Source organism: Pipistrellus kuhlii, unplaced genomic scaffold, assembly GCF_014108245.1.
Source record: "Pipistrellus kuhlii isolate mPipKuh1 unplaced genomic scaffold, mPipKuh1.p scaffold_m20_p_1, whole genome shotgun sequence".
NCBI lineage: Eukaryota > Metazoa > Chordata > Mammalia > Chiroptera > Vespertilionidae > Pipistrellus > Pipistrellus kuhlii.
The window spans coordinates 49,928,387-49,953,841 of NW_023425404.1; the positions used below are offsets into that span (position 1 = coordinate 49,928,387).

General features: G+C 39.6%; 2 protein-coding genes across 6 annotated transcripts in view; one reads left to right on the plus strand and one right to left on the minus strand.

Moving 5' to 3' along the window:
- SPG11 (SPG11 vesicle trafficking associated, spatacsin) overlaps window positions 1–18,375 on the plus strand; it is a 98,882-nt gene extending 80,507 nt beyond the window's left edge. The window contains exons 39-41 of one of the 3 annotated variants that reach the window (XM_036443534.2): window positions 522–673; window positions 1,113–1,288; window positions 18,308–18,375. In XM_036443534.2, coding sequence (XP_036299427.1) covers window positions 522–673; window positions 1,113–1,288; window positions 18,308–18,360 — 381 coding nt within the window. In that variant the 3' untranslated portion in view covers window positions 18,361–18,375. Of the gene's footprint in view, window positions 1–521; window positions 674–1,112; window positions 1,951–7,333; window positions 7,357–18,307 lie in introns of those variants that run through there. The other 2 variants (XM_045583092.1, XM_036443542.2) reach the window with 2 other exon arrangements.
- EIF3J (eukaryotic translation initiation factor 3 subunit J) lies at window positions 8–25,023 on the minus strand. Of its 3 annotated transcripts, XM_036443630.2 has the most exons (8): window positions 24,857–25,022; window positions 24,678–24,781; window positions 12,654–12,708; window positions 12,057–12,148; window positions 8,575–8,689; window positions 5,823–5,984; window positions 3,726–3,799; window positions 8–3,367 (listed from the first exon to the last, which is right to left on the minus strand). In XM_036443630.2, the coding sequence occupies exons 1-8, from the start codon at window positions 24,900–24,902 to the stop codon at window positions 3,236–3,238; spliced, it is 780 nt and encodes a 259-aa protein (XP_036299523.1). In that variant the 5' UTR covers window positions 24,903–25,022; the 3' UTR covers window positions 8–3,235. The 3 variants fall into 3 exon arrangements, with proteins under 3 accessions (XP_036299523.1, XP_036299530.1, XP_045439080.1); XM_036443637.2 differs by lacking the exon at window positions 5,823–5,984 and having other exon boundaries at window positions 24,857–25,023; XM_045583124.1 differs by lacking the exon at window positions 3,726–3,799.
- Window positions 25,024–25,455: the final 432 nt, after the last annotated feature.

The window sequence follows — 25,455 nt, forward strand, 5'->3', positions numbered from 1 at the left end:
TTCTATAGTAGTATTTCTTGCTAGCATGTTTGGGCAAAGGTTCGAGAATGGTGAGACACATTGTTAGGCCAGCAGGGAGGCAGACACTTCTGATCCTTAGACAGTTGAGGTTCAGAGGAACATCCCTGCTAGAGGTTCAGCAAGCACCTCCCAGGTGCAGTGTTTTACAGATGGCGCACCGGAATTATTAGCACAGGGAGCCAGGGCTTCTGGGGGCCTGGTTACAGTCCTTTAATGAGAGACGGTTTCAGGAAATTGGCCCTTTTGCTGTTCCTTATAAAGTTTAGTATGAAAAGATATCTCTCCCCCCCCCCCCCGCCCACTGAAACAAAGACGGTGTTTTGGGGTTTTAGGGGAAGCAAAATGTCAAACTGACACCAATTCTGATAGACGGGGCCTTTCAGTATGATGGGTACTGATCAGTCAATGTATGAATGTGCAGCATTAAGTTTGCTAAAACAGTCTGCCTTCAATCTCACATTCGATAGGCTCTAATGGTGTTCTTCCTCCATCCTTTCAAGGCTTCTATTGTGGCTGAGGCCTATGACTTTGTTCCTGATTGGGCTGAAATTCTATACCAACATGTGATTCTTAAAGGAGACTTTCATTACCTGGAAGAATTTAAGCAGCAAAGGTTATTAAGAACCAGTATATTTGAAGAGATTTCAAAAAAGTAAGTATTAAAATGTCTCTGCTTTGGATAAGGCATAGGAAAGAATTTTATGGCTAAGAATAACATGCCACCCCTGTGCTTGAGATGCAAAGAAATATCAAGAATCCCCAGAAAGACCTTTTTGTATGCAAAAAAATGAGTAAAAACACTTTGGTAGGACAGCTATTCAGCCAGCCTGAGGTGCCAAAGATTCTAAACATCAGAGGTCCCCTTTGGAGTATTAATTTATTCTAATTAAGGTAAGCATTAAGGCACTCATTTTTAACTAAATAATTTCCATATTCATCAGACACCCCTAATGCTAGTTAAGTCTTACCTAACTTCCCGGAATCTATCTAGATTGCACCTTCTCCACAATAGGTAACGGTGTCAGAGATGACAGCCCTTGCTCAAGATACATACAGTACCTTAACCTGTACATTCCTGTGTCTTTGTCTAGATGTAAACACCACCAGCCAACTGATACGGCTGTGAAAAACCTGAAGAAGTTTCTCACATATTGTGAAGATATCTACTTGTATTACAAGCTGGCATATGAACACAAACTTTATGATGTTGTGAATATGCTTCTGAAGGACCCTCAGACAGGCTGCTGTCTAAAGGACATGCTAGCAGGTTAGATGGATTCTGATACAGGTGCCTGTTTTCTTACACGAAAATGAGGTACTGTCAGATGTTTGTGATTACAGTATAATGCATTGGGAGCTTTGTTGTCTAAATTATAAAACCCAGAACTGATCATACCAGTCCTTTGTGGGTCAAGAATGAGTTTTTACAAGGAAATTCCAATTTTATAAAAGTGATGTTCCTCTGTACCATTTTATATAGATATGGTTATTAAGTTCAAAATTCCCATCTTCCTCAAGATGGCTTTTACTTTAGGACATGATATAATATTGATTAAAGAATACCTTTGCCTGCAGATTCCAGTTTCAAAGGAATTTAATATTATTTACACAGTTAAGGAACAGATGATACATTTCCATTAGTTAGAAACTGATCTCTATAATAAAATAGATTTAAAATTCAGTGCATGTCATCATTAACTGCTAAGGAAATCTTAGCCCTTGTCTGCCTTAAAACAATTTTTATTGGCTGTAATTATTGCTGTGTAGTCACTGTTTTTTGTTAATTTCTCAAATCACTTGGATGGTCCATCTTCTATTTATTGTTCTACAGAGTTTTGATTGAGACCACCTCCCTTGTATGTAAAAGAAATTAAAAACATTTTTTGTTCTGTCCCTACCTACTTTTGAGTCTGACAGTTTTAAAAATTTGGTTAAATTGCTTAAAAATATATAAGTAATAAAGATCACTCAATCTGTGCTCACAGCCATACCTGAGTTATAAGCTCAATTACTCCAAATAAATAGTTCTAGATATCTTAATTAGGCCTTAGTAACTAAACAACCAAATAATTTCCCCCAAATAAATAAAATGAGGAGAGCAGCCCTATGCCTTTGTTGCTCTAGTGTGACCCTATTAAGGGCCTGGCAAATCATTTTTGTTTTAAAGCTATCAACTACTCATCAAGGATTTATTAAGCTTTGTTAAGTATATAGAGAACTCTAGTCCCAAGAGCTCTATACTCTCCAAAAATATCTCTTGGGAGATAACACCAAATTTAAGTCCTCACAATAGTGATTTTATTAAATTAGTTGCTTTATAAAACATTGCAGATGTCATAATTGTTAACATAACAATTTACCAAACTAGTTAACTGGTGCAACTTGCTGAGCATGTTTTATAAAGGAAAGGAAATGCCAAAACCCTGTTTAAAGTTATTCCACTGCAGCCCGGAAGAACAAAGGAGATTTGTTCCTCAGACACTTCAATCAGGCAAATGAAGCAGGTAGGGTTTCCCTCCCCCATCTGAAGCACTTCATCAGTAGAGTAGTCTGATACACTAGACAGAATGCACTCAAGAGATTCCACAACTTGTAATACAATAATGGAGTTTACCTTCTTCAGCTTCAAAGTGGAGGGTTTTGGTCATTTAACTTTTAAGTATCAAACTAGTGCTTTTCAGCCGCCGTATCTTCACTCTGACATAAGCAGTCTTCTTCACAATGTATGTTTAATATCCTCACGCTCAATTTTAAGACAAAGCAATTTTAATACTAGGTGCACACCACATGCCCTTGCTGCGAACTGCTTTTCTTGACAAGTTATGAAGTAGTTCAAGGAGGTATGGTTAAGGCTGTATTACTGAATGGTGCTGGTCAATACTACACAATTTCTTGTCATGTTGCAACCTTTGTTTCCAATTTACTGACTGCTGCTATAGAATCAGATAGCAACAATGACAACATTATTATTAAGTTTGTGTTTTAAAACTATGATTTAGTAGCAACTGAGGTTTCCAATTTTAACCCCTTGGCAGCAAGATCCAAGTTCCCTCATTTGCACATTAGCACCTAAGTGTCAAGGGGTTAAGTAACCAGCACAAAAGATACTGCACTTCTGATTGTAGCATTTGGCAGAACTGAAAGGAAAGGAAGTTGTGCTACATGTTGAAGGGATCGTGGGCAACAGAAAGAAGACACCAGAGAAGATAAAATGTCACATGAAATCTTCAAAGTCTTGTACATATCCTCCATCATAACCACCATAATCTGCCAGATCGTCTTTCATGGTGGCCTTTAATCCCCCTCCAGGAACCACACCTTTCTTCTTCTTTTTGGCTTTGCTTTGCTAAAGATAAAAGAGAGTCAATTCATGAGACTTGATCTTCCAAGTGCATCTTATCTGGTACAGCAAACCGCAAAGGGACACCAAAGCCTCTTCTCACAGAAAAACTTCCGTTCTCTAAGGGAGATTCCTAGACAACCCGGGGCAACTTCTACTATTAATTCAGAAACCAAGACTGTGAACATGTTTGTTTGAAGAAGAAGAAAAAAGAGTAAAAGACACTAATATTCGTACTGTTCTATTCCAATTTAAGTGGTATCGGTAAACTGCTGGACCTTTAGGTTTCCCATACTGGTTAAGAATGTTATGCCTGCATCACCATCCTAATGAAATACACATTGCCCACACAGCTTACTCTTACCTTTTCTTGCTTCTGTTTTTCACTACAGAGCACAGTCAGTGAATTGGTGATCTTTTTCAAGTCATCAATTTCCACTATTAAAAAAAAAGTATGCCACTCAATTTTAATCATTTTGGGGAATAAGTAAAGGCAAAATATACATTCTTCCCTATGTGCCATGAGAAATCCAATTTCTCTATCAACAACTTCAGTAACTTTGAAAAGGTTGTAATTCTCCTGTTTGACATATGGTCAGGCATACAAATCAGATCTATTAAAAACTAGAGGTCCAGTGCACAAATGGGGTCCCTTGGCCTGGCCTGTGGGACTGAGCCAAAACTGGCTCTCTGACATCCCCCATGGTTCCCGGATTGCAAGAGGGCGCAGGCCAGGCCGAGGGACTCCTCTGGTGTACGACTGGGGCTGAGGGAAGAGAGATACAGGAGGGCGTGTCCAGCCCGTCTCCCTCAGTCCCAAAAGGCTGAACCCAAGCCGCGAGCTAATCTATCAGTTGGGAATGTCTGCCCCCTGGTGGTCAGTGCATGTCACAGTGACTGGTCAATGGGTCGATTGTCCCGATGATCAGTGCACATCACAGCAGGCAGTTGAGGGCCTTAGCATATCATTAGCATATTATGCTTTGATTGTCAACCAGACACTTAGCTTATTAAGCTTTTATTATATGAGATAAAATGGCAAACTCAGCAACAAAAAATTTATCTTTATAAATGACCTGTTATCACTAAAACACCAATGCTAACCAAAGAGAAACTAAGTGTCTTTACAGCACAGTGTTCCCTACTATTCTCGCTTCCCCACCAAACATACAGATAACCATGCCCTTCCATAATATCTTTGATGCTTAGTGAGGAGCAGCTGAATGAACATGGAATAACAATTCTTAATCTACAGGTGACAACTCCCTACCCACTGGAATCTCCATTTTCTTGCACAGGAACTAGAATGAAAGTAGTAGCTATCTCAGAAATCTGTGTACAATTAGGAGACAAGCCTCTTTTAGTGAACAACAATATATTCTATCTTTATAAAAAAAAAACTAGAGGCCCAGTGCACAAAATTCTGCACCCTCTCCAATCCAGGACCCCTCAGGGGATGTCTGACTGCGGTTTGGGATAGGGCTTAAAACCAGCAGTTGGACATCCTTCTCACAATCCTTGACTGGCTCCTAATCGCTCACTTGCCTGCCTGTCTTGTTGCCCCTAACTACCCCCCGCTGGCCAGGGTGCCAAACTGCCTCCTCCCTACTGGCCTGGTCACTCTTAACTGCCCCCCGCCATCTTGTGAGGGTGTGAGTGCTAATTTGCATATTACCTTTTTATTTTATAGGATTACGCTGAAAATAATTTTTAGCTACCAAAAAAGTATATGGTTTCGGTTAGCAAGCTCCTTCAAAAACAGGAAAAATAGTATATGCAGAAAAGACCAACTCTGGGGATATAACTCATCAAATAACCCCCAACTTAGTAATAATTTCTCAAAACCCAATTTAAAATCCATTATGTAAAATTCCTTTTCCCCAATCTTAAAAAACAGTATACTAGCAAAACCAGTCCCTTACGTTTTGGTGCACACCCCTGGTTGTCACTCCCACACCCAGCCTCTGAAATGTGTGACTGATCCTCTCTCGGAACAGCACCACACCCATGGGCCCAGAGAACAGATACCAGCTCTGCTGAGCAACTTGCACCTGGCTTCTTCATTTATAAAATGAACATAGAGTTGCTGTCATCTAGGGCTCTAAAATCTTATATGCCCAGAGAATATTTTCCCCAAAAGACACTTCCTAACCCCTTTCAAGATAGAATTAGATAAAACAATAAGCTAGTGTTGTATTAGCTGCTGTGGCAACAAATCTCAGATGTCTCCTTGGGAAACCATTGTAAAAACATTAAGAAGGCAGCCTCAAAAAGGAACAAAACCATTCAAACTAATTGCATGTTTGCAGAACACCATTCTCACAGTAACTACTAAAAATTAAATACTAAGTCTGTATATTTTAGCATTCCTACTCTCACCCCCCCAAAAAAAGTCAACCTCCATCTTGAATTTTCCCTTACTAAAATCCACCCGCAGAGGCCAGAGATTAGAATTACTTACATGAAATACACACATCTCGAACTAAGGCTTCTAAAAAACTGGCATAATATAATGACTTTTCATATTGTGTAATTTTATCTTTTAGTAGCTTTCCAAATTCTGTGAAATCATCTCTTGAAGATGGGTTCATAGCATCTATTCCAAAAACTGTATTAGTTACACCTGTAATAGAAAAGGAATACTGAAATATCAAAGATTTTTTTAAAGCTTATAAACCAGTTAGATATCTGAATAACCCTACTTCATTCTAAAGCAGAATTCTTAACCGTGGGCCTTGAACAGAATTCAGGGGACCTGTGAATTTGGATGAGAAAAAAAATTACAGCCCTTATTTTTACTAATCTATAGTTTCCATTTTGATTAAAGACAACAAATCACAGAAGCAAAACCTAACTGCTACCAACAGAGATCAGATATTTTCCTTTTACATTATAGTTGCCTCAGATATCTTGAAACATTATTCACAGTTGTTATTACTTTAAAAATCACATTACTTATTAGATCGGCCCTAGGTCTTATTCAATTCATTAATAAAGAAGCATGTAATTATTGTATTAAATTATTTTAATATTTTAATAGCTATTTCAATATAAAAGAATTTTTTTATAAGTAAAATCCTATGTGTTTTGTTTTATGCATTTAAAAATATCAGATTAAAAAGGGGCCCACAGGCTTTGGCAGACTGCCATGCCAGAGTCCCTAGCACAAAAGGATGCTCTTAAAGCATCTGTCCAGGAACAGCCCAGGGTAAAGTGGGGAGAGAAGGAAAAAAGCAAAGAAAACGATGGTTTCTGTGAAAGAATCCATCTAACTAATTCTAGAAATTAAGAAGGAGCAAACCACGTTAAATCCCAATAGAAAAATTAATGTCGGTACACTTTTGTGTCCTCAGTAGTCTAAAGTAAATTAGTTGTTAACAACGCCACTGATTCAGGATTTTAATATGAGAAACACAACACGGAAATCCTATTAACCCAACGATGACTGTATGTATACATGTTTTTGTCTTTTAATCTATAATTGGTGTCCTATATTAGGATTTATGGGTACCACATAAACCCTTCTCTTTAATAAACACCGGGGCAGCTTTTACCATCCTTGAAGACACAAGAGAATGGCTGTGTGCCCTCTGTGATGAGATTAAGTGCAATTAAGACATTGCAAGCACATTCCACCGGACAGGAGCATCAACACAACACTTGAGATTACTAGTGGCCCAGTGAAAGACAGGGTCATACTTGCCATAAAAAGGAAATGCTTACTACAGTCAGCCTGCTTGATTATCTTAAAGGAAAGAAATGAGGGAAAAACTAGATCTTTTTTGGCTCTAGGTTTCAATGTCCAATTATTGAACTGTTTCAATATGATCTACTCTACAAAGTACTCAATAGCTGACAACAATAAACTTGGTTAAAATGAAAGCTTTTACTTTCTCTGGCCATGTTCCTTTCTTTTACCCTCTGTGCCATGTGACTCCCCCCCTGGGACACTCTGAACTTATCTATTTACAGGACCTTGAACATGTCTTTTATCTCATGCACTAACCACAGCTGCAGGTATGGCACACAGAATGGAAGCCGTCTAGAGATAGGGCATGGTGAGGGCCAAGAAGAGTGGCAGAAGGAAATTACTCTGAACCTAATAAGGCACAGCCAAAGTGGAATCCACCCTCTCACCACCTCCTCTCCCTCCCAGCACTAGCATGCAATACTAAGTCTTATCCAGACTTAAGATAACAGGTAGTTTGGTATTTAAATCTCAAAGCTACAGATCTCACATACCATCCAAATTTCATACAGTTGATGAATACATTTTATTTTTTTTAAGTATATTTTATCGATTTTTTACAGAGAGGAAGAGAGAGGGATAGAGTTAAAAACATCGATGAGAGAGAATCATCGATCAGCTGCCTTCTACACATCCCCCACAGGGGATATGCCCGCAACCAAGGTACATGTCCTCGACCGGAATCGAACCTAGGACTTTTCAGTCCACAGGACGACGCTCTATCCACTGAGCCAAATCGGTTTTGGCAATGCATAAATTTTAAAAAGTGGTAGATTTTATTTGGGTCCAATGACTTTTTATCATAATATTTTATTTGACCTGGCTGGTCTTGCTCAGTGGTTAAACATCAACCCATGAACCAAGAGGTTGCCAGTCGATTCCCGGTGAGGGCACATGCTCCCTAGTGGGGGGCATGAGGAAGCAGCAGATCAATGTTTCTCTCTCACTGATGTTTTTTCTCTCTCTTTTTCCCTTCCTCTCTCTCTCTAAAAAATCAATTAAAAACATTTTAGAAAAAAATATATATTTTTAAAAATATATTTTATTGATTTTTTTACAGAGAGGAAGAGAGAGGGATAGAGAGCTAGAAACACCGATGAGAGAGAAACACCAACCAGCTGCCTCCTACGCACCCCCTACCAGGGATGTGCCCGCAACCAATGTACATGCCCTTGATCGGAATCGAACCTGGGACCTTTCAGTCCGCAGACTGACGCTCTATCCACTGAGCCAAACTGGTTTCGGCATAGAAAAATATATTTTGATACTCAAAACATAATTATTCAAAAATCTAAATATGCATCGCACTCTACCATAATTAATTTGAAACCTCAAATAGAGAATAAAAACTGCTAATATCTACATTAGCCAGTAATATGTTTCTTCAAAAAAGTTGTTTTCTAAACTTTCATATCTACTAAGATTTTCACAGTAATTACTTGGAACCTCAGTATCTCCAACTTACCAAAAGTTTCTTTTGCTAATTCAAGGTCTGCTTCTTCCTGTAATTTCTTTAGCCGTAGTTTATCTGCTAATTGTTCTTCTGGTGTTAGTACTTTTGTTTCTTCAGGTTCTTCTAACTAAAATGATACAGAAATGAAGTTTATAAGCACATGTAATCATAAATAATAGCAAACACTTAAAAGTATTTTGGCATTCTTCTAAACATTTTAGATATTCTTATCCTAATATTAAAGGAACAAAACCTGAGGCACAGAAAGGTTAAGCAATTTGTGCATGGTAACAGGTTAACACAGCTTGTAATGGGAAAGAGCTGAGATTCGAATCCAGGAAGACTGACTTTATTTCTACAACCTTATACACATTCATGTTACCATAACTAATGGACACAGACACTGAGGTGGTAAGGGCTTGTCCTGGGGGGCGGAGTGGCCGTGGGGGGCGGGGGGCAGGGAGGGAAAGGGGAGTTCAATCAGGGAAAAAGGAGACACATGTAATAATTTAAACAATAAAAAAAAATTTAGAAAAAAAAGCTTATGTTAGAGACTAATATCAAGATAGAACAAAATACAAAATAAGTATAATTCTGCCGAAACGGGTTTGGCTCAGTGGACAGAGTGTGTCAGCCTGCTGACTGAAGGGTCCCGGGTTCAATTCCGGTCAAGGGCATGTACATTGGTTACAGGCACACCCCCAGGGGGAGATGTGCAGGAGGCAGCTGATCGATGTTTCTCTCTCATCAATGTTTCTAGCTCTCTATCCCTTTCCCTTCAATCTTTGTAAAACATCAATAAAATATTTTTTAAAAATAAGTATATTCTAACTTCAATGACCAAGAAAGATCCAATCAATAGAACTTTTGACTTCTGAACACATTTCATGGTTAAAAAATAAAGTTAAGCCTGGCCAGTAGCACAGTGGTTGAGGGTCAACCTATGAACCAGGTCCATTCCTGGTCAGGGCACACGCCAGGGTGGCTCAATCCCCGTGCGGGCATGCAGAAGTCAGCCCATCAGTGATCCTCATCACTGATGTTTCTATTTATCTCTTTCTCACCCTTTGTCTCTGAAATCAATAAAACAATATTTAAAAAAAAATAATAAAGTTAAGCAGTAGCCAGCTCAGTTGGTTGGAGAGTCGTCCCATATATCAAAAGGTATGGGTTTGATTCTGGGTGAGAATTTTATATATATATATGTATGTATGTGTGTGTGTGTGTGTGTGTGTGTGTGTGTGTGTGTATATATATATATATATATATATATATATATATATAATAAAAATCTTAAACCTGAAACAAAAAAAGTGTATCAAACTAGACATGCCACTGGGAAGAGAATTCAAATGACTTTAGAACCCAAGACATAATTATACATCCTTAGCAGGACATATTCAAAGCTCAAAATGAATTGCAAGGAAGTCCTAAAATTCATTCAGTAGCTCTATCTTGTTAGTAATATTGGTATTGAAAAAAAAAAAAATGTCGGAATAAGAAAAAATATCAAATGAACTAATGATTACACACACACACACACACACACACACACACCCCTTACTTTCCTAGCTTATTAATCCATGAAAAGGGGTGTAGGCTATCACAATAACACTAAGTACTACAAGCATCTAGATTTGGCCTCTAAATATTATTTTCTACTAAACAAAACAAAAAACAAAACCAAACCAAACCAAACCAAAAAAAACCCCTCAGGAATAATTCTAGGATTAAAGAAGAATGTTTATCAGGTAAGGCTGGCACTTCTTATTGTATTAGAAAACACGGAAGCTTTCAAAGACTAATAGGGTCCCTGTGAAAAGGATAAAGATAGAAACTACTTAAAGGAACTGCTGGCCAAAGCTGGAATAGTTTGAGCACCAAAACAACTACTGTATCTTAGTAAAGCACAAAGAACTTATAAAAATCTCCAAGTCCATAAATTTACTCAAATTAAAAAAATAAAATCCACAAAATTCACCACATGAAGTTGTTATATCCCTTTTTACTCTGAAAATTGATAATTTAAAAAAAATAATTACAGTGCCTTTCTAGGAAAGGAACTATAGCAAAAGAAGGAACCAAGTAGCAAAAGAAAAAGAAAAAAAGAAAAAAAAGCCAGCCAATAAAAAAAAGGGAACAGAAGTCACAGAATGAGGAAAATCACTATTCTGCACTATCTAATGAAATAATTAGACAATGATCATCAGAGATACAAAACTACTGGGTGAGAAGCTAATGTGAAATGGAATTACTTGCCAGAAGAAATACACTGGTTAGATTATGATCTCTGAACGCATAATAATCTGGCCACTCAGTGTATATCCTATATAATAAAAGGCTAATATGCAAATTGTCCCCTCGACCAGGAGTTTGACCAGTAGGCAGGCCAACCAACCGCCCATGTCTCCCCTCTCTCCCTGGCCAGACCCCACCCATGCACAAATTCATACACTGGGAGACACACACACACACACACACACACACACACACACACACACACACACTGTATGTTATTTTATTATGATAATCTGGCCATTCAGTGTATGTTATTTTATGAGAAGGATCAGGCTGTCTCAACTTTAACTCAGTGATCAATTTTAGCATCACTAATAATAGGACAGACATTACATGACTATTGATGTGATGTGAAGCAATATGAAGAACACAGCATTACCTCTAAAGCAGCGGTCACCAACCTTTCAGATCTCATGGGCCACAGTGGGTGACTGCTGCTCTGAAGTATTCCACTTTGGGACAATTATAAAATGAATAATGTTTGCTATTTATTTTGGCAAAAAATAGATGAAGCAAATATGGCAAAATATTAACAACTGTGATCTGTATGATTATTCATTATGCTATTTACTTTTACACTTGAAATTTTTAATAAAAAGTCAAGGGGAAAAAAACTACGATCTGATATGAAAAGATCTCCAGGCTATACCAAAAAAAGCAAGGTGGAAACTATAAAAAAGAAATAAGATTATACAGTTGTATCCAAATATATAAAGACACCTTGGAAACATAAGAAACCAATATTTATTTGTAAGATACAGAGAGAGAAACAGGATAAATGAGTAAAGGATTGGGAGTGCTTCTTATTTTGATTTTTGAATCATTTAAATGTTTTCTATTTAAAAAAAAACAACACACAAATTAATACAAGATTCCTGATCTTGCTTCAAATATTCAACAACAAGAACACATAGTACCTGTCCGTTTCTCTGAACAGACACTTTTTATAGGACTATGGTCATTACACAATCATACCTGTTCCCCAATGTTTGTGAAAACTTGAAAGGCATTCTAATAAGTTTCTGGGTTTGGTTTTTGTAAAAACCACAAATTCAGTTTTGGGATTAATTTACTGATGGTGTCCATTTAATGCCTTTACAAAGCCCCTCAAATTGCAAGGTAATATTTGTTGCCTGTTAAGACACTGTACTACTACTGATATGAGTTCTATATTTTAGAAAATCAATAGTACTTGCCCTCTTTTTAATTTCTTCTTGCCTTTTCTTCTGTTGCCGTTCTTTCTCTTTTATCTTCTCTGTTATTTTTTTCTTTTCTGAAATTTTTACTTCTAAAAGTAAAGAAATGTTTAAATCAAATTATTTTTTTAAAATATTTTCCGGTTTATGGATGAGACAGACATGATACTTGTATACTTCAAGAGGCCAACCCTCTCTCAGCTCCAATTTCATGTGGTGACTTCTTTGCAAATAAAAATGGGAAAGTCCTGGAACTCTTCTTTTCCTCTCTAATCTGACCCCTAAAACCCAAACACCTGCCTTCATATTTCCCCATGGTCCTTAGGCAGGACTTAGACCATTCAACTATGATACCACATCCTTTACTCTCTCCTAACAAAAAACAAACAAACAAACAAAAAGCATGTATCTAATCTAATAATGTTTTGAGATGAGAGAAGAGATGCAGGGAGAAGAGAATAAAGTGGGAATGGAAGGATGTTTGGTTTCTAACTACCAAAATTTTCAGTTTTGTGTTTTGTTTTGTTTTAAATTTGTCTTAGTACCAGATACTCACCAAGACATAAAACCAAAAATGTAGAAACCCCAGTAGCTCACCTGGTTTTACTTCTGCTTCCTCTTTTTTTTCCTCATCCTCGTCATCCCAATTATCCTAAAAAAAAGAACCTCCATTATTAACTCTTGCATTTTTACTTTTCCATGTGAACTTTATTTATCAACTTGTCTAACTCCATGGAAACATGCTTATTGTTATTTTTTTGGTACTGCATTAAATTTATCAATTAATATTGGAGAACTGTCATCTTATGTTGTTCTTGCTAAGCAAAAGGACTATCTTTGCATTTGTTCAAGTTTACCTCTGTATCTTTCAAGGATTGATTTAAAGTTTATCTTTTAGGGGTTTTGCACATTTCTCCTTTTTTTTTTTTTTTAAATATATTTTATTGATTTTTTTACAGAGAGGAAGGGAGAGAGAGAGAGCTAGAAATGTCGATGAGAGAGAAACATCGACCAGCTGCCTCCTGCACCCCCCCCACCGGGGATGTGCCTGCAACCAATGTATATGCCCCTGACCGGAATCGAACCTGGGACCTTTCAGTCCGCAGGCCGAAGCTCTACCACTGAGCCAAACCGGCTTTGGCACATTTCTCCTTTTATTTTAATTTCTTTTTGCACATTTCTCTTTATGTTTATTCCTAAGCATTTCATTTTCCATGTTGCTACTATAAATAGGGTTGTGTGTTTTTTCCCTTTTATGTCCTGGTTATTTGTGTATAGAAAAGCTATTAGTTTTTGGTTTTGGTTTTTATTTTAGTGAGAAAGGGAGTGAGAGAAGAACACTGATTTTGTTGTTCTACTTGTTTATACATTTACTGGCTGTTTATTTTGTATATGCTTTGACTGGAGGTTGAATACGCAACCTTGGAGTGTGGGGACAAATGCTCTAAACTGAGCTACCTGCCTAGGGTAGGGTTTTTTTTGTGCGTGTGTTTTCGTGTGTGTGTGTGTGTGTGTGTGTGTGTGTGTGTGTGTGTGTTTAGCTTTTTAATGGAATTTATTGAGGTGACATATAGCTTACCATACTGATTTCATTTAAATTAGTTTTATCATTGATTCTCTAGGGTTCTCAAAGTACACTATCATATAATCTACAACAAAAGAAACCTTTAATTCTTCTTTACCAATTCTATGCCTCCACAATTGATTTATTTTATCTAACTGCAACTGGCTACACCACTAGAGCACAATGTGAATAGCAGGAGATAATGGGCATCATTGCCTTGATCTTCTCTAAGGGAAATGTCTCTAGTGTTTCCACATGAATTGCTATGAACCTCATCACAATTATGCAATAAAATTTATCAATCTTTTATTGCCTCTTGATTTTCTTACAGCAAGGAATTTTCTTCTAGAACATGTATGATTTTTTTTTTTTCATTTAGATATCTGATCCATTTGGAGTTTCTTTTGTATGGTGTGAAATATGGACCTATTTTATCTTTTTCCAAATGGTTACCTAGTTGTAATAGCATCATTTATTTAAAAAATCCATCTTTACCCTGTCATTTACCGTATACTATATTTCCACAGGCATCTGGTCTATATCTGCTTTCTATACTATTAGTCTATTGTTTCTTCATACATCAGTACCAGACTGCTTTAATTAATTACATAGACTTTATAGTATGTTCTTATGTAAGGTAGGGCTAGTTTCCTCTTGTAGATTTTTTAGTGTTTTCCTGTTATTCTTGCATGTTTGTTTTTCCATATTAACTTTTATACCAACTTGTCTAATTCCATAAAAAAGCTTCTCCATTAACAAGTAAAACACAAGCCCTGGTCAAGTAGCTCAGTTGGTTAGAGCATCATCCCAATATGTCAAGGTTTCGAGTTTAATCTCAGATCAGAGCACATACAAGAATCAACCAATGAATGCATAAATAAGTGGAACAAATCAGTATTTCTCTTCTCTCCTTCTCTCCTCCCCCCTCCCCTCTTTCTCTCTCTCTCTCTCTCTCTCAAATCAATAAATAAAAGTAAGAACTACCACACAGGACAACCAAACCAAAACTAAAACCCTCTCAAATTCATAGTTGTTTTAAAATTAAAAAGTTCTTTACCCTTCTTACTTTCCCATATGTAAAAACATCCAACATTTTAACCATTGGCTCAATTATTTCAAACAGTATTCCATACAGCACAACCCTGGTTACTGAATTAAATACAGTACAAGGTTGGGCAAAACTAGGTTCATAGTGTTTGTATGGAAAATAATACAATAATTAATGTAAGAATAAACTCTTTTGCATACTCAGTATTTAAGATGAGTCAAGTACTGATAAACAGCTTCATGAAACACATTCCCTAACTTGGGTGGGACACTTTAAGGTAGATATATACTCTGTCTTTTTTACTTATAACACAGTAATTGAGCTAAAAATAAACCAATTATCAAACAATTTTCTAAAGGCTCCACAGAATTCAGAAGATTTAAGTTTAATAAGAACAGACACAGCTCTATGTTTAAATAGGGTTTTAATGTATAGGTAGCCTGCATATTGTCTAAGCAACAACAAGGCACACTATGACACACAATTTGAATCTGAGCCACAGGCTGGCAGATGCAGAGCAGGCAGTCCTGATGCTACTAGAAGATGCAAAGGCTGACTAATGTGCTTTAAATATGACACCAAGCTTCTGGTTTTATAACAAAATAGATCATAAAATCTGAATCAGTCTAGGTATATAAACTAACCAAGCTTTGATTCTTTCTCTTTTTTTAGATTTTTTTTATTGGTTTTTAGACAGAGAGGAAGGGAGAAGGAGAGAGGAACATTGATGTGAGAGCAAAACACGGATAAGCCACCTCCCACATCATCTCCCCCCCCCAATCCAGGCAAGTGCTCTGACCAGGAACTGACCTGGCAACCCTTCAGTTCTCGAACTGAGCCACCCCAGCCAGGGCAAGCCTTGATTCTTTTTTATTTTATTAAATATATTTTTATTGATTTCAGTGGTGAAGGGAGATAGAAACATCAATGATTAGAATCATTGACTGGCCGAAACCGGTTTGGCTCAATGGATAGAGCGTCAGCTTGGGGACTGAAGGGACCCGGGTTAGATTCCAGTCAAGGGCATGTACCTTGGTTGCGGGCACATCCCCAGTAGGGGGTGTGCAAGAGGCAGCTGATCGATGACTCTCTCATCGATGTTTCTAACTATCTCTCTCCCTTCCTCTCTGTAAAAAAATCAATAAAATATATTAAAAAAATATTTTGATAACTATGAGTGGTACCAGGGGGTACTGGAAATACTGGGGAGAACACTTTGCAAAATATGTCTAATCACTATGTTGTACACTTGAAACCAATACAAAGTAATATTAAAAGCAAGCTGTAACTGAAAAGTAAAATATTAAACCTGTGTTATTGGTTAAAAAAGAAAACCAGCTAGTCATTGTTGGGACATCTGAGATAATAGAGTTAGAAATTAGAAAGCAAATGTTTGCATTACCTTTCTGGTTTTATTTAAGTCCTTATAGCAATACACCACAAGACGAAAGGAATCAGAGAACTAAAAATAAAAGTTAACTACCAGCCATTTTGTTGTTTTAATCTTCACAGGATACAGGAGAGCTGGGTCTGTGAGTGGCATGCTGCTTAGGCAGTGCTTCAAATAGGACGACTATTTGCTTATTTCCAGGAAATGCATATTCACAACTCTAATAGTGATAATGGTGATAGTGGTAGTAGTAGTAGTAGTAATAATAATAATAATAATAATGGCATTTACTAAGTGCTTACTTCACAGCAGGCACTGTATAAAGGGCTTTATATGTAACACAGTAACCCTCACAGAAGTCTTTTAAGATGGTGTTATCCCCATTTTAGAAAGACACTAAGACCCAGAAATAGCTATCTCAGTGAAAAATAATGAAGAAACATTTTCTGAATGGACCAAAGTTCCTTTGAAGTGTCATGGTAAACATGACTTCTAACCTGAGTCATGAAGTATAATATAACTATCTGGGAACCTAGGTCCCTCCCCACCAAAATTTGTTCTTTCAGTTAGCTCTGAATGAGCTCCCCTGGAATCTTCTCAAAGAGAAAGGTATGGTTCCTAAGAAGAAAATATGTCCAGCTACAACTACAGACGTTATCCATAGTGATGATTTTATACTAATTTTAATAACCTAGCATCTAAGGTACTAAAAGGCTAAGAAGGAAGAGGTATGGCTAAAAATGAGCAATTCCTCATTCCAGTAATTATGAACTAGAGAAACATGCAACAAAGCTTTTTTTCCCCTCCCTCAATGCTGATTCCCTTTCCCATTAAAACATCATGCCTACCCTACCATATCACTGCTCCCTCAGTATGTCAGGCACACTAACTCTATGCCTCATACCTTCTGTCCCTGGTTTCCCCATTAAAGCAAAAATCTTATCCCATACAATCAAGTTAAAGTGTCTCGTCAGCCAGACGGAATAAGACTAGATAGAATTGCACATTCCCTTTCCCTTCTTCCCTCACAGGCAAGTATCCCTTAACCTATAAGGGGCCCCATGAGACTGCAACCAGGGGAGCAATGGGCAGCAGCAGCTCATCCCAGGCTAACTAAACCCCCTGAACCTGTTTCCAGGGTTTCCTTTTCCCTGACTTCCCAGCGAGCCAAAGCAGCCCAGTCTAGACTCCAATGCTCCTATGCCCTTCGTTGTTTCACTGCCCTGAGTTTTTCTGTGGTCAATAAATTCTTGCTTGCTTTTCTTAAAAAACAAAAAGGAAACTGGTCACATTTCCAAATAGATATACCGTATTTTTCGGACCATAAGACGCACCAGTTTTTAGAGAAGGGAAATGAAGATTCTGAAACAAATAGTGTCCTAAAATATTTTATGTGCATTAAAACCCAACATCACAGTCATAAACACATGTAATCAACCCTGTAAACAGCAGCATTTAGAACCATTTTAGAGCCGGGCAAGCACACAGAGACCACACAGAGCTGGGCAAGTAAAAAAACTTTTTTTTTAAAGTATATTTGTAGGCTATATTTGGACCATAAGACGCAGGGACTTTTCCCCCCCAATTCTGGGGGGGAAAAAGTGCGTCTTATGGTCCGAAAAATACGGTAATCCCCAAAGCAAAAGGCCAGGTAGCTTTCCCCAGAAACTTAAAAAGAGTTTTTGTTTCCCTAGTTATAAAATATGCAGGTGCTCTAAAAGTAAATGTAAGGTAGAATTGTCTAAATATACCCAATTTTCTGTAAACACTAGGACTTTAAATGCTGACAATAAATTCAGATAAAATGCAAAAAGGATTCCTAGAGAAACACCTAAAAAATTAACACTTAAAATAGGGAGTAAGTCTGTAATTTAGTAAGCCATAAATGGTTATTTGCTTGAAGAGACTACCTATCAATATCCAATTAAATTCTTTACCTAGTTATTTTAGGTAGCCAGTAAATCTTGCAACTATTACATATAATTTATCTCCTAAAATGGCTAGCTTCCTTAGAACAGAGGCTGTTTGTAAACTACAACTTTCTTATCTATACACTTCTCCTACACACACCCAACATCGTTTGAGCCATTTCTCTGAGAGATATGGCTGCTTTTCAAGTTTAAAACTGCTTCCCAATTGAACTAAGAATTGAAAACAAAAATTTTAAACCCTGCTTTTTATTTATAACAATGCGGCCAGTAGTCTGTCATTTTTATAACATACAACTACAGAATGTCACTTGCAATTAGAGAACACATTTAGGGCTGAAATGCTTTCCAACTTAAGCAAGATATATTTATAGATCATCAAACAGAAGTAGCTTCAAAAGCAGTAAAAATTTTCTGCTTCATAGCCATAGCCCACCAACTAACATATACTTCTTCCCCCTTTTCTTAAGTAGTTTGAATTAGATAAAATAACATCTTTTGCAGGAAAAGAGCCTTTCATTGGCCGGTGTTTTGTTGCTGTTAATCTTCACCAGAGCACATTTTTGTCCATTGATTTTTCAGAGAAAGCAGAAGGGAGAGAGATGGGGAAACATCAATCTGAGAGACATCGATTTCACCCGACTGGGGCTGGGATCAAGCTGGCAACCCAGGTATAACCGGAATCGAACCTGTAACCCTTCAGTCTGCAGGCCTATGTCAACAATTCAGATAAAATGCAAAACCATCTAGGCCCTGGCTAGTGTTATTCTAACCTGCTCTGAGAGGCCTCAGAACTTTGTAATGGCTCCTGGTAAGGCTGGACTTCCCAGCAAAGTTCAGTTTTTAAAAGAAGTTCAAAGATTCTTCCATCATCTTAAAGCTATACTGGTCTCTAGAAACCAAATCATTCATTTAATTCAACTTCATTAAGTTTTTAACATCCTATTACGCATGGTTTAGCACTCAGCTGAATTCCTTCTCAGTGCCTGTCTGATATTCTGAACTGTTATGAATCAATACTTCTTTAAATTCCTCGCTAAGCAAGATCTAGATCAAGACACAGAACTCTAACCAAGTAGCTTATTTCCAGTGTTCCAGCATTACAATAACAGTATGTATTTTTCAATAGCAAACATGCTTCCAAACTAAATACTTTCATTTATAAAACCTTTCAGGGTATTGCTCTGGCTGGTGTGGTGGAGTTGATTGAGAGTTGTCCCACGTACCAAAAGGTTGCTGGTTTGATTCCCATCAGGGCACAATGCCAGGGTTGTGGGCTCAATCCCCAGTAAAAGAGATGCAGGAGGCAGCCTATCTGTTTCCCTCTCTTCCTCTAATTTAAAATCAATAAACATATTCTTAAAAAACACAAAAAAAACCTGTCAGGGTATTGAAATTATATAATTGGGATTTTCTTCAAAATAACCTGGTTGGGCTCTAGCCTGTTTGGCTCGAAACAAAGGGTTCCGGGTTCGATTCCGCTCACCGCTCAAAGGCACATACCTCAGTTGCAGGATCCTCCCCTTTCCAGGTCCTGGTCAGGGCTCATTCAGAAGGTAACCAATCAATGTATTTCTCTCACATCGATGTTTCTGTCTTTCCCTCTTTCTTTCACTCCCCAAAAAAAATCAATGGAAAAATATCGAGTAAGGGGGGAAAAAATGTGGTTGGGAGAGGAGAGCTAAAGTGGGGATATAGAAGAAAGAAGATTGGCCATGAATTTATTAAACTTTTCTTTCTACTCTGTCTGTTTTGAATTTTTCATAAATTACACACATACTTAAAAGATACTCATTTCCTGACAAAATGCTCACCTTCTGATTATTTCCCAACAATCTCCCATTTCTCTAAACACAGATTCCCTGCTTCAGAAGTGCTATTTACAAAGCTTGAAAAATGTCCTTACTGTGACAGATTTAAGCTATTAACCCACAAAGCATCCTAACATAGTTCAATGGGTAGGATGATGCAGGCAGTTTTCAATTCTAGGATCTTTATGAGAAATTCTATAATAAGGTTATAGAAGCAAATGCCTGAGACACTGAACACAACCAGAAGCAGTTTTCTCAGAACAAACTGTACACTCTGAATAAATCTAGCTTGGACTCGGCTCTGCTAAAATGCTGGGAGACTAGTGAAGTTGTACTGCCCAGCTTCTTCACTGCCTTCTTATCAACAAAACCTACACATCATTCCAGCAACGGGGAGAGTCCAGCAACACGTACCAAATGAACAATTCCTCCACAGCCTCCTGGTATCATCAGTATAGCAAGAAAAGTAAAACAAAGCCAGTGTTAACAGGAAAGTATGCCCCCTGGTTTTAACCTTTTCAAGTGGAAGCAGCATAAGGCTTTCCCTCCATGAATTAACAATTCTATTGTTTTACCTAAACCACATCTGCCATTGTCAGACAGCTATTTTAAAAGTCAAGCGCAGCAAAATGCTATAATGTCTACTAAAAGATAGTAAACTACTGGAGTAAATTACTATAACAAAAACCTGTTTTCCTTTCATTTCTCAGGACATTACAAATGACATTATATTTATATTATTTTCTTTCTTCCCTTCTTTCCTTTTTTTTTTTTTTAAGAAACTTGTTTATTTGGGGGCAAGAGGATACAAGCAACATAAAAATCAAAAGCTTATCTGGCTTTATTGGATTTTCTTCCTCTTGCTCAATGTTGTGAGATTTTTATTTGTATATTTTTTTAAGAGTTCCAATCTGCTCACAAAATTCTTATAGAGGGGAGCTGTGGGGCACATATTCCATTGGGAGGACTCTTATCAGGGTGAAGTAGCTGCTCACTTCCTTCCCTTGTTTCATGTGTACTATGAAATAGTCACTGCATGTGATGGTGAGCCCAGGAATCAGCGAAAAGCAGCTCTGGAAGACCACTCTGCCGTCTGGGCACTGGTTCAGGTTCTTCATTATTTTGTCTATAGCCAGAGGGGTTTTTTTGATTTTCCAAAAATCCAGGGAAATCCTTTTCCATGAGAACTGTTAGGTCCTTCTCTGTTAAGTAGTCTTTATCCCCAGCAAACTTATGAAACATGAACATCATAGTTTTCATGGCATGTTCCATTTGAGACAGCATTTTGGTGAGGTCTTGGCAGGAGGCACGGCAGGTCACCGGCTGCTGGGATGCGAGGCCAGTCTAAATCTATGTTCTTAAATGTTAAACACTAGATACTGATATAAACTGAATATTAAGTGTTTCCACATTATCTTCTGAAGACAAAAAAATTCACATATTGGCTGGTGTTGCTCAGTGGTTGAGGGATGGCCTACGAACCAGGAGGTCATGGTTCGATTCCCAGTCAGGGCACATGCCCAGGTTTCAGACTCGATCACTAGTTGGGGGCATGCAGGAGGCAGCAGAGAAATGTTTTTCAATCTCAATCTCAATCCCTCTCTCTCCCTCTCTCTCTCTCTCTCTCTCTCTTTCTCTCTCTCTCTCCCTCCCTCCCTCCCTCCCCCCCCTCCCTCCCCCTCTCTCTCTCTGAAATCAATAAAAACATTTTTAAAAATTCACATATTGTATTAGAGACTATGATTACTCAATCTCATGGATACTAAGCCTTGTTTGCATCTCCTTAGGAAAGGATTAGGTACCATAACATTAAAATTCAGATATTTGGTATTACTCACTACCATCCAAGGAGACAAAATTCAACTTCTGATTGGCAACCTTTAAGCAAGCAAAAACTTGCTTGATAAACTTTGTCATTCCATTCAAAACATAAAATTCAGCCTTTCGGCTAGAACAGCCATCTTCCAGTAATTGCCAAAGTGACTAACACAAAAAGAAGAGAGGACCAGCTATATGTTCTCTAGGTCTTTTAGAAAACATGGAGTTGTTCCTTTGGCCACATATATGTGAATCTACAAGAAAGGTGATATTGTAGACATCAAGGGAATGGGTTTTATTAAAAAGGAGTGCCCCACAAATGTTACCATAGCAAAACTGGAAGAGTCTATCTACAGTGTCACTCAACATGCAATTGGCATTATTGTGAACAAGCAAGTTAAGGGCAGGAGTCTCGCCAAGCGAATCAATGTACGTATTGAGCATATTAGGCACTCTAAGAGCCAAGACAGCTTCCTGAAACGTGTGAAGGAAAATTATAGAAAAAGAAGGAAGCCAAAGAGAAAGGTACCTGGGTTCAACTGAAGCATCAGGCTGCTCCACCCAGAGCAGCACTCTGTGAGAGCCAATGGAAAGGAGCCTGAGCTGCTGGAACTCATTCCCTATGAACTCATGGCATGATCAGCAGAAGCAATAAAGAAGACTTCTATGCTGATAAAAATGTTTCTCTTAATTGGTAGAAGTGTGGCATCCCTTTCCCCAAAGAATAATTAAAGAAAACTTTGTGTCCTAAAAACACACACAAAAAAACCACCACCATAAAATTCACATAAACTGCCATTATGGTGAGAATTTACTCCTCCTGAACTTAGGAAATAAAAAATGTGGCACAAAATAAATCCCAATACATCCTATTAGTCAGAAAAAGTAAGAGAAATTTACATTTACTGAGTACCTATCATGTATCAGGCAGTTCTGCTTAATGCTTTCTCTGCTATCTCATTTAAAATGTAAATTAACCCCCTGAGGTAGCTCCCTTATGGCAAGTTACAGATTGAAAACTAAAAGATTAAAAACTTGCTTATGACCATAAATATAAAAAATGTCAAGGCATCATTATCAACCAAGGTCTGTCGATTTCGGAGTCCAGGAATCAAACTATTCGGTGGATATCATTATCATGAGAATCTTAAAGAAATTCAACAGCCGAAACTGGTTTGGCTCAGTGATAGAGCTTCAGTCTGTGGACTGAAAGGTCCCAGGTTCGATTCTGGTCAAGGGCATGTACATTGGTTGTGGGCACATCCCCAGTAGAGGGTGTGCAGGAGGCAGCTGATCGATGTTTCTCTCTCATCAACGTTTCTAGCTCTCTATCTCTCTCCCTTCCTTTCTGTAAAAAATCAATAAAATATATATAAAAAAAATTTCATCAGAAATAAACCAACATTTAAACTTGGAAATAAACAGACAAGTTCAGCTTTCTTCTCCAAGATCAACTTCAAAGTTTATGTAAAATAAATAAGCTATTTGTATAAGAGAAAGACATTCTGCACTGAAAGAGTGAATTGGAAAAATGACTTTTATAGTCCTTTAAACTTGTAAATTTCTAAAATTAATTCCAAGTGGTCAGAATTATATTTATCAGGATTAATACCATAAATCAAATAATCTCAGGCAGTTTACTTCATGACATCAGCCCACATTACTCCACTCAAACCTCATTTTCTGGTACTTTTGTCCAGATTCCTCTCATCTTTTCTTCTCATTTGATAATTTATTTCCAATTTTCATTAACAGTATACACAGAAAAATTAAAAGGGCAAATCTGAACTAAGGGCTCCAAACAGGACATCTTCTACAATGTAGGGAAGTAACATATCTTACAATGAAGGGGTTAGCATAACCCATTCCCATGTCTAAGTACCCTCACAACACTACTCCTTTATTAACCCTACTGTGTGAAAAGCTCCCATCATTTCTGAACCTCAGGTTGTTCAAGAAATTGTACATTCACCTCATCAGACTCAGGAGAAAGCAGTACCAAGTATTAACAGTAATTATCTACAGCTCAAAATTTTTCAACCCAAGTAGAAGGACTTGTAGAATTAAGTGAAATGCCAAAGAGTAGAAAAGTTGGGAGTAAAATATTCACTAAATGAACCCAAATCACGAATACCACTTTCCAATTTATAAAAAAAACTATCTGCACAACTATTTTTAAAAATGTGATAACTTTATTAATAAAGAGTCTTAACATGATGGGCTTGAGACTTTTGAAGCTGCCTTTAAAAAATGCCATAGTCATAATGTTCCTGAAGCCATAGAAAACCCGCAGGAGTTTTCAAACATGAACCATGAAGGTAAGTCTGGATCACATCTACAGGGATGCACGGGCCCCCTCTCTGGCCCAGGCACCAAGGCTCCCATCCCTCGTGTTAGGATGAATGTCACTGTCAACTTCACAGCTCTCAGGTCACTGTGGCTCCCTACCCAGTGTCTGAGCAGTAACTGTTGGCGATTTCAGTCCCTCCGTTCATCCTTTGGCCACAGGGTGTGGGCAGAGAGGCTGAAAGTTATTTCGTCTTACACGAAAAAAGTTAAAATTAAGCCACAACGTTTTCCTTGTCTAATTGCACAAACTCTACAACTAGGCCTTCGGGGACATGCATGGATTGCTGGCTCTGGGGAGACAGGAGCTCGGAAAGGCAGGGGAGCTGCAAGGATTTCCATATGGGAGGTAAGCGGCGGGGCTGAGTCCCCACGTTGGCAGCCCCATCGGGGCGGGAGGCTCCGGGCCGCCAAGTTCGCACGTGGGCCGCGCCGCCGCTGCTGTCACCTCCCGTCGCCTGTGGGCGGGTGGGATGCAGACCCGGGCGCGGACCCACAAAGGCTGGGGCCGGGGCCGGGGCCGGGGCAGGGCCGCCGCCGCCCCGCCGGGGAAGTCCGAAAGGCCACGCCGCCCGCCCCGCCAGGGCCTGAGCTCGCGCCCGCCCCAGGGCTCGCAGGCCCGGGCGGCGCCCCTGGGCCCCGGAGCCCGTCCGCCCGCCCGGCAGGGGGCAACTCCGCCCTCGGCGGCGCCGCCCGCAGCCCCGGCCCGCACCCACCTTGACGTCCTCGTCCTCGTCCTCGCCTTCCCAGCGGTCCCCGCCGGCGGTGCCGCCGGCCCCCACCTTCCGCACCGGGTCTTCCACGGAGAACGTGTCCGCGTCTACGGGAGAGAGCGAGGCGCGTTAGTGCCGGCTTGGGCGACGGGCCGCGCCCTGCCCCCTGAACTTCCCCTCACCCCAGGAGTCCGAGTCCCCCGCCGCCGCCGCCGCCGCCGCCGCCATGTCGAGCCGGGAGTGAGCGTGTGTGAGGGGAGCGCCAGCGCGGGGCGGCGCGGGGCCGGTGAGTCACCGGATTCGCTCTCGTTGGCCCGCGCGGGGCACGCCGGGACCGTGGCTGACTGGACGCCCGCGCCCAGGCCCCGCCCCCTCTGGCGGCGGCGGCGGCGGGCGCGCGGGCGGGAAGGCGGCGCGTTACATGGCCGGCGGGGCCGCCGGGAGCGCGGGAGGGCGTGGCGGACACTCAGCGCCCACCGACGCGGGGAGAGGGAGGAAGCGGCGTGGGGACCACCACGCCGACCTGCGTCCCGTGGAGGAAGCGTGAGTGCCGGGAAGTTAGCGGGGCGGCCTCTGGCCCGGCCCTCGCTGGCCCTCGCCACTATCCCACCCCGTCCCGACCGGTCGTTCCCTTTGGTCGCCGCCGGTGGCAGGTGGCGGATACCAGGAGACGCCCCTCTCCCCCCACGCTCGGAACCGGGCTCGGACCGCCATGTCCGCCTGTGGGGCCGGGGACGGTGGACGGGCCTCCCCAGCCCGCAGAGGGCGCAGCGGCGCGCTG